Below are 14,520 nucleotides of genomic sequence, written 5' to 3'. Positions count from 1 at the left end.
GGACCAGTGGAAAGGAACATCTTTATGTAATAGTGCATGGAGCAGTTGTGCCACAGTAGCAGCATCTGGTATGCATTTGTGATAGTACACAATCTTGCCTAATAAGGCCTGTAATTCCTTGATGGATATGAGGTGTGGCAGTGCTGCAATAGCATCAGCATGCTGGCACAATGGTTTAAAGCCTGCATGCGATACTTCAAAATCCAAATAAATAATGAATGGTTGAAAAAACTGTGTCATGTCCAAACTGCAATTTAACATTGCACACTGTAAAACAGAAAATAGAGCATGGTGATTCTGCAAATTTTCCTTTGTAGAGGCACCAGACACTACTATGTCATCTAAATAGTTGATGCAACATGAAACTGATGGAATAAGTTGCTCTAAAAAGCACTGAAAAATAGCTGGTGTACTTGCCACAACAAAAGGCAAAAGCTGGTACTGATGAGCGTAAAATGGGATATTGATAACTAAAAGGGGTTTAGATTCATTGTAGAGTGGCAGCTGTAAATAAGTATGCTTCTACCAAGTAAATCTTTGATAGATAATGACCCTCCCTGATAATTTTGTGAACAGCTCGTCAGGACATGGCAAAGGATAGGTATCAGTGCCTGACTGCATTAAAAGATTTTTAAAAAAAATCACCACAGAGGCATAATTTACTCAGTAGCTTTTTCACTACCACCAGTGATGCTGACCATTCACTGGAAGAAAGAGGTTGAATAACATTAAGGGACTGAAGATGATCTAATTCTGCTTTTACTTGATTCCATAAAGTTAGCAGTAAAGTACCAGGAAAAAACTGGGATGGCAGACTGTTTCATTGTAATATGAGCCTGAAATTCTGTTGCACAGCCCAGTCCTGGACAAAATACGGAAAATTGGACACAGAGAGCATCTAACTGTTGATATGGAACTTAATCAGAAAACAAATGCACTTCATCATTTATGAATATTTCAAACAGTTTAAAAGTGTTCAAATCAAACAGATTTTCAGTTAAGCATTATCCACAACTAGGAATGTTAATGAACGAATCATAGCCTTGTAAGTCACAGGTGCAGAAAACTGATCAAGAATGGGAATCTGTTGTTTGTGATAACTCACCATCCTCCATGACACTGGAGTCAGAAGGGGAGAACCCAAGTCTGAGAATTCACCAATGTTGCTGCTGCACCAGTATCCACCTGCATTCTCAATGACTTGTTAAACACACACGCTTCAGTGTATAATTTGCTTTGAGACATCATCACTGCCAACACACTGTTCACATCCAAGTTCATTTCATTCTCGCTCAGGTTTGTAAAGGAGTTACATACAGAAGCAATATTTCCTTTCTTATGACACCTATTACACTTTGCCCAGTGCTTAGTACATGGGATCCATTCATGTTGAACGAAGCAGTATGGGCACGAAGGCTGCGGAGCGCAGGGCTGTCACTGATGTGACGCGGGCTGTTGTTGTCGCAAACACCGATTACCTACACGATGCTGAGACATCTGCTGGACTGCTGCTATAGCATCTACGTTCCCTTGTGAGCTGACTGAAGGTTGGGACAGTTGATAGAAACTGATTTCTGAAACTTTGGACAAGGTTTCTATCTGACTACCAGATGAGCTTCAGATGACTGAGCTATGTTAAATACTTGCCTAAGTGTAGGACTTACACACTGTAGATCTCACTCTCCAACTTCCCTATCAGGAGCAAGATGTATAATTGCATCATTTGATTTCTCTGATCATATAATTGAAACCACCTGATTGGCATAGGCTCCTTTTGCTGCTATTGGCAGCGGTAAAACTCCACACAAGCAGCAGTAATGTAGGTTCACAGTGATAGGTAGAAAGTAACTCACACATCTGATCAAAAGAAAGACTTGAAGGTTCTTGTATGGGAGTGAGCTGGCACAGCAACTGATACCTACAAGGTGAAATCCATGAAAAAAAAGGGCCTTGCCCAAGATTACATCTGTTACCTAAAGTGCCTAGAAATGTTGCTGCAGGCATTTTTGGTAAGAGTCTCAGTCTTCTTCTGCATCATCATATGCAGGAAACAGCTGCAGATGAGTTGTTGGCAATACCACAAATTATGCCAATGTAGTCACTAAACTGAAAATAGCAATTGTCAGTGCCTGCTGTTGCTCAAGAAAAGATTTAAGCACTGCCTCCATGGAAACTAAACTCAAAGGAGTAATGACAGATGTGGAGCACATGGAGACAATCCCATCCTCATTGCCAAAAAGTGTTCTAACCCAGGAACATTGTTATTTATTGCTTGAGCAGTACACACATGGAAGACAAGGTATAATACAATTAGCAGTACACAGGTGATCAGTGGAGCCTTGTGCTCTGGCTTATATATTCATTAGTTTCAGTGATGCCAGCAGGCTGCGCATGCAACTGCTGTCATATTAGCAGGCCGCATATCCTCCAGTGGCCAAATCAAGCACAAACTTCATTCACGAACTATGAAGCAGTGCACACAAAAAATTGATAGTTAAAGCATTTTTAAGCTTCACACATCAGTTTTCTTACAGATGCATGAATTTCTATTAATTTACCTGTTGTCATTTGCACATTCTCTTTTGAACCGAGAGTGCAACTGCCTTTGCTTCCTCAGCATTTTTCAATTCCATTGTTAAACCACAGTGGGTCATTTCCATTCTTAATCCATTTACTCGACACATACTTCTCCCAAGTATGATTTATAATCCATTAAAATTTTGCCCATAATTCCTCTATGTTCATTGTACTGGAACTGATGTCAGTTCAGTTCTAGTGGGATGCTAACAATTGTCTATCTGCTCTTTCTAGCAGAAATACTCTCCTGGCCTTCTTGATTGATTTATTAATTTTAGTAACCAAAGTCACTGTGATGACATCATAGCTTGCATACTACAAAAAAATACTGTAGTATTTTAAGGAAGGTAATTGAAATGTCCAGAAGTATGCACATCCTGACAGAAATAAGTAAAGCAGATTAGTAAGACTAAAACTGTATGGGATATTTTCAAATGGGAGATAGGACAGTAATTCAGAGGACAAGATACCATAACAATTAGACTAAATGTCTGTATTGTTACTGAGTTGCAAGTACTTTTAACAATCACTTTCTAAATGTAGCAGCAAATATAAGATACAATAGTTCAGCAGAAGAAGCAGAGGATATATTAAAAATGTCATTCTACAAAATTTTAAGCAACTTGAAGTAGCACCAACATACTGAAATTAATGGAATTAATTAAATTCTAAAAAACAGAAGCTCATCTGATGTTGATGAAATTTCAAACAGAATTCTCAAAAGCTGTTCCAACGTAATAAGTAACATTCTTAGTGATATATGCAATACACTGCTGGCACAGGGAATTTTTTCAGACAGGTTAAAAAAAAGCAATTGTTAAACCTCTTCATAAGAAAGGTGACAAGACAGAATTAAACAGTTTTCATAAAGTTTCCTTGCTGACATCTTTTTCCAAAGTATTTCGGAAATTAATGTACTCAAGTGTTATCTCACACTTAAGTTGAAACAATTTACTTAGCATTTTCACAGTTTGGCTTCCAGATGGGTTGCTCAACTGAGAAGGCTATTTACACATTTATTCATCAAACAGTACAAGCCTTAAATGATAAAATATCATCTGTTGGTATTTTTGTGATCTTTCTGAGGCATTTGATTGTGTAGGTCATATTACTCTAGTAGGAAAACCTTAAGTTTTATGGAATTGATGACTTTATGTATACCTGGTTTGAAACATACTTAACAAACAATGTGAAAAGTTATGCTGAATAATTCAAACAATGTTGGAAGGGTAGAAAATTTCTGTGGCTTGGGAGAAATCACAATGGGAGTCCCACAGGGCTCAATTTTGTGGAAACTTCTATTCCATATTTACATGAATGACCTCCCACTTAACATTCAGTTAGAAGAATTGGTACAAGCGGTTCTCAGAACATGAATTCTCCCCAAATTTTTAAAAAACACACTTTATTCAGATCTGTACAACAAAGACAATCATACTAACAATTCTATTGATGCAGCACATAAGCAGTACTTAGGAAATATGATAGAATGCTCAAAAGTTTTGGAAGTACATATTGATGAACACTTGAACTGGATGAAGCATATTACTGACCTTCTCGAACAATTAGTTCACCTAATTTTGCTCTTTGTATAACTGCTAGTCTTGCACAAACAAATCAACCTCCTGGCATATTTTTCAAATCTCCACTCAATAGCCTCTTATGGAATAATTTTCTGGTGTAACTCATCACTCAGATTCGTCAAAAGCCACAGCAACATTTCAAAAGTGATGTTGAACTTTATTCCATTTTTCAAGTGAAATTTAATGGAAATTCCTTGATCCATCTTTATCAAAAGTAAAAATTCACTGAGCACTCAAAAATATGTATAACCTTTTTGACTGTCAACAATAAATCAAATATTCAAAGCGGCTGAAAATGAAAACATATATCAGGAACATATGTACCAACGAGATTTAAAAAAAATTGAAAACTATATGTATAAAGACTTCAAAATAAAAAAATTCCCATTATTTTTTGATCACGCATTGTATATTATATCTATACCAAAGCTGACTTAGCATTTACTGATACACCATCTTTGGCTTCCTACTCTCTCTCACACCTCTCCCTTCATCTTTGTGTACTCTTGTCCAAAAAACAGTTGTTTCCTTCTTGTCATTTAACCTTGTTGACATCAGAATGTTGAATATACTGAACGATGTAAAAATAAATCAAAAATCAAAGTTTCCTGTGAATGAAAATAAAGCTCTAAAGGAACATTAATGTAGCATAAGTTTGCCACCCTTTCAAGTAAAAATGAGGATAATACACTACTGGCCATTAAAATTGCTACACCAAGAAGAAATGCAGATGATAAACGGGTATTCATTGAACAAATATATTATACTAGAACTGAAATGTGATTACATTCTCACGCAGTTGGGGTGCATAGATCCTGAGAAATCAGTACCCACAACAACCACCTCTGGCCGTAATAACGGCCTTGATATGCCTGGGCATTGAGTCAAACAGAGCTTGGATGGCATGTACAGGTACAGCTGCCCATGCAGCTTCAACATGATACCACAGTTCATCAAGAGTAGTGACTGGCATATTGTGATGAGCCAGTTGCTCGGCCACCATTGACCAGACGTTTTCAATTGGTGAGAGATCTGGAGAATGTGCTGGCCATGGCAGCAGTCGCACATTTTCTGTTTCCAGAAAGGCCTGTACAGGACCTGCAACATGCGGTCATGCACAATCCTGCTGAAATTTAGGGTTTTGCAGGGATTGAATGAAGCATACAGCCATGGGTCATAACACATCTGAAATGTAACATCCACTGTTCAAAGTACCATCAATGCGAACAAGAGGTGACCGAGACGTGTAACCAGTGGCACCCCATACCATCACACCGGGTGATACACCAGTATGGCGATGACGAATACACGCTTCCAATGTGCGTTCACCGTGATGTCGCCAAACACGGATGCGACCATCATGATGCTGTAAACAGAACCTGGATTCATCCGAAAAAATGACGTTTTGCCATTCGTGCACCCAAGTTCATCGTTTAGTACACCATCACAGGTGCTCCTGTCTGTGATGCAGCGTCAAGGGTAACCGCAGCCATGGTCTCCGAGCTGATAGTTCATGCTGCTGCAAACATCGTCGAACTGTTCGTGCAGATGGTTGTTGTCTTGCAAATGTCCCCATCTGTTGACTCAGGTAGCGAGATGTGGCTGCACAATCCATTACAGCCATGTGCATAAGATGCCTGTCATCTTGACTGTTAGTGATACGAGGCCATTGAGATCCAGCATGGCGTTCCGTATTACCCTCCTGAAGCCACCGACTCCATATTCTGCTAACAGTCATTAGATCTCGACCAACACGAGCAGCAATGTCACGATACGATAAATGGCAATCATGATAGGCTACAATCCAACCTTTATCAAAGTCGGAAACGTGATGGTACGCATTTCTCCTCCTTACACGAGGCATCACAACAATGTTTCACCAGACAACGCCGGTCAACTGCTCTTTGTGTATGAGAAATCGGTTGGAAACTTTCCTCATGTCAGGTTGTAGGTGTCGCCACTGGTGCCAACCTTGTGTGAATGCTCTGAAAAGCTAATCATTTGCATATCACAGCATCTTCTTCCTGTCGGTTAAATTTCGCAACTGTAGCATGTCATCTTTGTGGTGTAGCAATTTTAATGGCCGGTAGTGTAACTAAATCAATTTAAGAGCTAGCTGATGATCGTAATTTATCTCTAAATGTGGAGTTTTCTCACTCCTAAAATATTTATCCTGTGGTTACCATACATTAAACTCTTAGAACTAAATGCACTATGTTGTGTGATAATGTCACCTTGACACCAATAACCTCAAATTTTCCTTTTAGGTGTGTGCAGGAGTGAAAAAAACAGAATCATTGTTAGGACCTATCAGCATATTGGTAAATAATGCTGGAGTTATGTATTACACGTTAATGAAAAACCTAAAATTATCTGATTGGAAAAAAATGGTGGATGTGAATATAAATGGTGTTTTGACTTGTCTGTCTGCAGTGTTGGGTGGGATGGTAGACAGAAAGTGTGGACACATTATAAACATATCATCTGATGCTGGAAGGAAGGTGAGGCTTCTGAAAGTGCAACTATACAAAAGTTTGCTGTAAGACCCTCATAACATTTTCTCTTTGTTCCTTTTTCAGGCATATGCTGGACTTGCTGTATATTCAGGCACAAAGTTTTTTATTGAAGCTTTGTCAAGGTCGCTAAGGGAGGAAGTAGTGGGAACAGGTATCAAAGTAACTTGTATACAACCAGGTGATGTCAAAACAGAGCTCCATGGTCACTCAACAGATGTAGAAGTGAGTATCAAACCATGTTTGACTTTTACTCATTGGTAAAGATATTAATAATTTGTCTCAGCTTAGTATTTCAGTATACAGTATTCTATACATTTTGAGAATGGCTGTAAAGATAAAGCAGCAAAAGATGTTCCATTAAAAATTAGGTTCAAAATAGTTCTGCAATTTCAACAACAACTTTCTAGTCAGACCAAAAGCTACAAGGTGTACAACTTTGCTCCCGCTGTTTGCCGATAGGTGGCGACTACGGTAAGTAGCGGTCGAAAGAGACAGATTGAAGATGTTAGGCAGTTAGCTTGGACCTCAGTCAACATAACCTCATTCAAACATTACTCGATTTGTGTCTGCATCATAAAGTTGTTCTTGATTGAAAATGTCAGTTTACGGCCCTAATTCTCGTCATTTGCGGGAGGTGTTACTGTTTTGTTTCAGTATGAAGAAAACAGCTGCTGAGTCTCATCAAATGCTCACTAGTACATATGTTAAGGACACTATTAGTAAAATAACGTTTTGAGTGGTTTCAACACTTCACAAACGGTGATTTTAATGTCATAGACCTGCATAGTGGTGGAAGAGAGAATGTTTTTGAAGATGCATAATTGGAGACATTGCTGACTGAAGACTCATGTCAAACTCAAGAAGAATTGGCACGATTCATGTGAGTGACACAGCAAGCCATTCCAAAATGTCTCAAGGCTATGGGCATGATTCAGAAAGAAGGAACTTGGGTCCTGTGTGAGCTGAAATCAAGAGACGTTGAACAGCATTTGTGTGTTAGTGAACAGTTGCTTCAGAGGCAAAAACAGAAGCGATTTCTGCATCGCATTGTGACCGTCGATGAAAAATGGGTTTATTACAATAACACTAAACGCAAAAAATCATGGGGATATCCCGGCCAGGCTTCCACATCGACGGCCAAACCGAATATTCACGGCTCCGAGGTCGAGCTCCTCATTTGGTGGGACCAGCTTGGTGTTGTGTACTATGAGGTGTTAAAACCACATAAAACAATCACAGGTGCACATTATCGAATGAAATTAATGAATTTGAGCAGAGCATTAAAAGACAAATGGCTGCAATACAGCGAGAGGCCTGATAAAGTGATTTTGCAGCATGACAACGCTCAACCCCGTGTTGTAAAAGAGGTCAAAACGTACTAGGGAACATTAAAGCGGGAAGTCCTACCCCACTTGCCTTATACTCCAGACATTGATGTCTCTGACTATCACCTGTTTCGCTACGGTCGCAGGTTCGAATCCTGCCTCGGGCATGGATGTGTGTGATGTCCTTAGGTTAGTTAGGTTTAAGTAGTTCTAAGTTCTAGGGGACAGATAACCTCAGAAGTTAAGTCCCATAGTGCTCAGAGCCATTTGAACCATTTGAACTATCACCAGTTTAGATCAATGGCAGATGGCCTAGCTGACCAGCACTTCCAATCTCATGAAGAAGTCACAAAATGAATCGATTCATGGATTGCTTCAAAAGATGAACAATTTTTTCGACACAGGATTCGTACACTGCCCAAAAGATGGGAAAAAGTAGTAGCCAGTGATGGAAAATACTTTGAATGATACATGTGTAACCAACTTGTTTCATTAAAGCTTCAAATGGTGGGAAAATAATGGTGGAAGCAAAGTTGTACACCTTGTACAATTGATTGGTAGTAAGGAAATACCTCCATAATGATTCTACCAGTCATTTTACATTTGTGTGTATGTTCATCAAGTCACTGTAAAGTGTGAAAAATTGATATTTTTTTAATAAGGTAAAATGGGTACATTTCCTTTCAATTCAAAGATAGAGCTTAGGAACCATATAATCTTCTATGCTTCCATGTGTGCTGTAGTCAGACCATATACTTACAAAATATGTTTGAGTGGTAACCAGGGTCTCTGAAAATAATCCTAGATAATCCTATACTTCTTGAAATATATTTTTTTTGTTTGATATTGTGCATCTTTCATCAAGTATCATCCATTCCAGGTTCTTCAGTTTTTCATCTTTCTAATCTCCCCTATTACACACACCCTTGATACCCCATGTTATTGCAACCTTGTATGAACACCATATACTTCATAAATATTTTAGTAGATCTTAATTCCTTCCATGTACTGACAGCAGTTTCTAATGTCATACAAATAAAATGAAACCTACCACATTCTTCATTTATGGCTGAACCTATGTGAGCATTTCATTTAACATCCAAACATACTTCCAACATACATACATCAATATTTGTTCCATATCACGAATACAACATTTTGTAATGTTGTGGAATGTATAACTTTAACATAAGTTTTTTTACACAAAATAATTATTTTTTTTATTTTTATTTATTTATTTATTCATTTTTACAGTTGCTACTACAGCTCTAAAAATTCACCTATTGAGTAGAAGGAGTTGCCATTCATAAATTCTTTTAATTTGTTTTTAAATGTTTTTTGGCTGTCTGCCACACTTTTAATGCTATTTGGCAAATGACCAAAGATTTTTGTGGCAGCATAATTCACCCCTTTCTTTGCCAAAGTCAGATTTAACTCAGAATAGTGATGATCATCCTTTCTTGTAGTGTTGTAGCTATGCGCTTTGCTGTTAATTTTGAAATTGGATCCATTATTAATAACAAATTTCATAAGTGAATGTATGTATTGCGAAGGTAGTGTGAATATCCCAAGTGCCTTAAATAATTCTCTGCAAGATCATCTTGGGTGGGCTCCAGCTACTATTCTAATTACATGCTTTTGTGTAATGAATACTTTTTCTCTTAATGATGAATTGCTCCAAAATATGATGCCATATGAAAGCAGTGAATGAAAATAGGCACAGTGAGCTTTAATGATATGTTTATCACCAAAATTTGCAATAACCGTAATAGCATAAGCAGCTGAACCTAACTGTTTCAGCAGACCATCAATGTGTTTCTTCCACTTCAATTTCTCATCAATGCACACACCCAGAAATTTTGAATATTCTGCCTTACCAACAGACTTTTGTTCATAGTCTATATTTATCAATGGTGGTTTGCCATTTGCTGTACAGAATTGTATACACTGTTTTCTCAAAATTTAGTGAGAGTCCATTTGCAAAGAACCACTTAATAATCTTCTGAAAGACATTATATACAGTTTCATCAGCTGATTATTCAGCAAAAAAAAAAAAAAAAAAAAAACAGCTTTGCATCTTCATGAATATAAAGTGGCAAGTCATTAATATTACGAACAATAAGGGACCCAAGACTGAACCCTGTGGGACACCATTCTTGATACCTCTCCAGTTAGAGAAATCTGCTGATTCTTGAAGACTATCTGTACTGTTAATTTCAACCTTCTGCATTCTTCCAGTTAAATATGAATTAAACTATTTGTGCACTGTCCCACTCATACCACAATACCTAAGCTTATCTAGAAGAATTTCATGATTCACATAATCAAAAGCCTTTGAGAGATCACAAAATATTCGAATGAGTGATGTTCAGTTATTCAATGCATTTGATATTTGATCAGTGAGAGCAGATATAGCATTTTCTGTTGAAAAGTCTTTCTGAAAACCAATCTGATATTTTGTTAGTACTTCATTTTTACAAATATATGATGCTGCTCTTGGATACATTACTTTTTCAAGAATGTTAGATAAAGCTGTCAGAAGTGAGATTGGGTGTTAGTTGTTAGCATCAGACCTATCCACTTTTTTATGCAATGGTTTAACAATAGCATATTTCAGTCTATCTGGAAAAATGCCCTGTTTCAGTGATCTACTATGTATCTTGCTGAGTATCCCACTTACCTATTGAGAACAAGCTTTTAGAACTTTGTTGGAAATGCCATAAATTCCATGTGAATTTATTATTTTTCTAATTTCAGTAGGAGAGGTGGGTTGAATTTCAATTTTATAAAATTGCATAGGTATTGACTCTTGCATGTAATGCCTTGCATTTTCTAATGAATAGCTAGATATTATTTTCTCTACAACACTTAAAAATGATTGTTAAAAATGTTTTCTACTTCTGACTTCCTGTTAACAAACTTTTCATTGAGTTTGATAGAAATACATTCTTCCTGTACTCTCGGTTGCCCTGTTTTCCTTTTAACAATATTCGAAATTGTTTTAATTTTACTATCAGATGTGCTACTCTCAGACATAATGCACATAGTTCTGGACTTTTTAATAACTTTTCTTAATACAGTGTAGTAGTTTTTATAATTTTTCACTGTTTTGGATCATTACACCTCCTAGCTATAAGATACATTTCCCTTTTCTGTTTACAAGATATTTTTATCCCTTTAGTAAGCCATCGCTTTTTAGATCGTTTCTTACAATTATATTTCACTGTTGTCTTAGGGAAACTGTTTACAAATATACTCACAAAGGTGTCATGAAATAGGTTAAATTTCAAATTAGCATTAGGTTCCCTGTACACCTCATCCCAGTCTAACTGTTGCAAGCTTTCCCTAAAATTTTCAATTGTTAAATTGTTAATTGAATGCACTATTGTGGAGGAATGTTTAGCATTACTGTATGGAGCTGTATCATAAGTATACCGTAACTAGCTGTGCATCATTATCACATAGACTATTCTTAACAGGAAAAGTTTTTATTTGATTAAATTTATCTTGGTCTATAAAAACATTATCTATCAGTGTGCTGGTTTCCCATACAACACAAGTAGGTAAATTAATAACTGATGCCAAATTGAAAGAACCAAATAATACTTGAAGGTCAAACTTTCTATCTGACTCTTTCAGAAAATCTACATTGAAATCCCCACAAACAATAATTTGCTTCCCTCTGTCTGACAATAGCACAACAAAGTTTACAAGTGTTTCAAAAATAGCTGAAAATTTGCCAATGGTGTCCTATACATGGCTACAATTGCAAAAGTACCATTATTTAGTTTAAGCTCACACTCACATGTTGCTCTACTCAAATTTTTTAGTTTCCAATTTTTTCATACTATGACAGATTCTAACATATATGGCAACTCCTCCTCTCTCCGTACTGTCTCTACTTACATGTGCTGAAAGCTTATATCCACCTACATTTACCATTAACATACCTGCGACTATATGATGTTCAGACAGGCATAATACATCCATTCCACCCTCAGTTTCGAAATCTTCTAAAAAAACAAGAGACTCATCTACTTTGTTTTTTAATCCCCTGATATTCTGATGCAATATACTAACATTATTTTTCACTGTGATTTTATGAGAATCTTGTGACACACTAAAATTATTTTTTACTATACTGTTATGAGAATCTTATGATATTTTAACATCTATAGTACCTGCCTGCCTGAGCTTCTCATTAAGCTTCATTTAAGGATAACTGGACACTGATGTTAGCCTAAAAAAATGGTACTCCCATGAGTTTCAGTGTCTCCCCTTAAAGATTTTGCTATCATCCCAGCCATCTGCCTGCTTAGCTGGGTGGCAACATGCTTGCCTCCCATGCACTGGGCCCAGGTTCGATTCCCGGCCGGGTTGGAGATTTTCTCTGCTCGGGGACTGGGTGTTGTGTTGTGTTATCCTCATCATCAGCCACAAGTCACCCAATGTGGCGCTGACTGAAATAAGACTTCCACTTGGTGGCCGCACCCATCTCGGACCTCCCAGCCAACAATGCCATATGATCATTTCATTTCATCATCCCAGCCAATTTACCCTTTCCTTTCCTATTGAGGTGCAAGCCATGTCTTGTGAAGTCCCACCTACCAATACCATCAACAGGAACCAAACCAATGCCTGACAAAGTAGCCAACCGAAGTAGCTGAACTAGCTCCATATTGACCTTCCTGACAGAGATGTTCAATTGGGGCTGATCATACCGCATGAAAGCAGGAAACAAGCCAACATTTGTATGGTTCATTGCAGATGCTACTTTTAGTCTAAAGTATGTAAATTATGTATGTATATAGTCTAATTCAATAATCCTGATGTCAAGATCATTTTTTACAGTTGGCAAAATGCACAATTTTTGGCTCTGAGTTGATATTTGTGTACTAAATGTTTTCACTTTCTTGCACATAATCATACATATTTACATAATTTGCTGAAGTTTAAGGATAAAACTGAGCATATGTTCTCGACTGAGCATGATACAAGTTACAGATCAATTAGTTCAAATACTTTTATTATTATGTGAACTAAATACAAATTATACATAAATTATGTTATGGAAGTTCTCAGTGTTCTAAAATATTGTAGTCACAAGAGTACATGAAATGAAACAGTGTATATTCATGAGATGCAGATTTATTCTAAAGCTCCTCAGGCTACCTTCAACTCTTGATGTACATTATATGTCTACATACAGTCTGTTTTACATGATGAATCTGTCATGGGGGTTTGACATAATGCTATGGTTAAAACCTTATCATTATCCCTGAAGTTGATCACAAATATGTGGAACTGTTACACTTTCATTTCTGTTTTCAGGCAAAAGAGATGTATGATGCCAGTGATAAGGTAAAGATTTTAACACCAAATGATGTTGCGCAGGCAGTAATTTATGCTCTTACACAACCTGATTATTGTGCTGTGAATGAGATTCTCCTGGAGCCCCGGGAAGCTCCCATATGAAATGTGATGTCAGTTTTTCCTTTGTATGGTAGATCCAAAATATTTTGAATTCAGTTGCTTGTCTGCATTACCAAAACTGTACTGCAGTCTAAGGGAGTTTGTTTGAGAAAGCTGACACTGTATGTAGTATTACAATTAAGTTATTCGGTGTAAATTGACTCAATACATTTTTATATTGATTTGTTCCTCACCTTTTGTAGTATACTAAATAAAAAACAAATAAAATTTAATATGTCTTTGTTTACCATCCACATCTGAAGCACAGACATAACAATGCGTATAATCTCTCCTGTATGCAAACCAAATGAATTGTAAATGTACATCATGAGATAAATAAACCACAATTCCTAATACTTGTCATTTTTCAAACAATTCTACCACCAAATTAAAACAGTGGAAAGTCCAGGATGGAGTAACAGCCACATGAGATGGACAGAGTGTTACTCATCACACAAAGAAGGCACTGAGTCACAGACATAATGCTATAAATTGTAGTAACCAAAACCAACTGCGGGCACGCCTTGGGCTGCGGATCGGAGCCGCCAGGTGGATAAGCCGCTGGCAATGGATCACGCACCACCAGGTAAACACAAGGACGAGTCAGACGACAGACCAATGACAACCGACAACAACTGACACAACAAGGAAGAGATAAACAACGGAGGCTTGTACAAACCACAACACCAAACACCAACAGTAAATCCACTCGGAACCAGAGTCAGGCAAATGTCAACAGCGAGCAATGACCAGAACGCAGTACCACCGAGATATAGACGCAATCCAGAGCGAGTACCAGACTGACTGGACTAGGGCAGAGTGGTTCCCTATATACGAAACCGGAGGGAGCGGCTATTGGCCGCTGTCTGCATGTGGCGTAGCGGTGGTGCCCTCGCTGTGCGAGAGCCACTGCGCAGAATAGCTGCCGCGGACGCGGAGCCCTCTATGGGCTGACCACGTCCATTTTTCTGGCGCGTATTCGACTTCCGCGGCAGGAGGTACTAGATAAATATTCAGCTTTTGGGCTAAGTCCTTCATCATAAGTAG

General features: G+C 37.7%; 1 protein-coding gene across 3 annotated transcripts in view; it reads left to right on the top strand.

The window, feature by feature from the left end:
- Window positions 1-13,706, top strand: part of LOC126248021 (uncharacterized) — a 405,163-nt gene extending 391,457 nt beyond the window's left edge. For all 3 annotated transcript variants that reach the window (XM_049948611.1, XM_049948610.1, XM_049948612.1), the window contains 3 exons: window positions 6,428-6,661; window positions 6,740-6,898; window positions 13,333-13,706. In XM_049948611.1, coding sequence (XP_049804568.1) covers window positions 6,428-6,661; window positions 6,740-6,898; window positions 13,333-13,476 — 537 coding nt within the window. In that variant the 3' untranslated portion in view covers window positions 13,477-13,706. The remainder of the gene's footprint in view (window positions 1-6,427; window positions 6,662-6,739; window positions 6,899-13,332) is intronic.
- The last annotated feature ends 814 nt before the right edge of the window (window positions 13,707-14,520 follow it).

Source organism: Schistocerca nitens, chromosome 3 (genome assembly GCF_023898315.1).
Source record: "Schistocerca nitens isolate TAMUIC-IGC-003100 chromosome 3, iqSchNite1.1, whole genome shotgun sequence".
NCBI classification, from domain to species: Eukaryota; Metazoa; Arthropoda; class Insecta; order Orthoptera; family Acrididae; genus Schistocerca; species Schistocerca nitens.
This window is presented reverse-complemented; position numbering and strand designations above follow the sequence as displayed.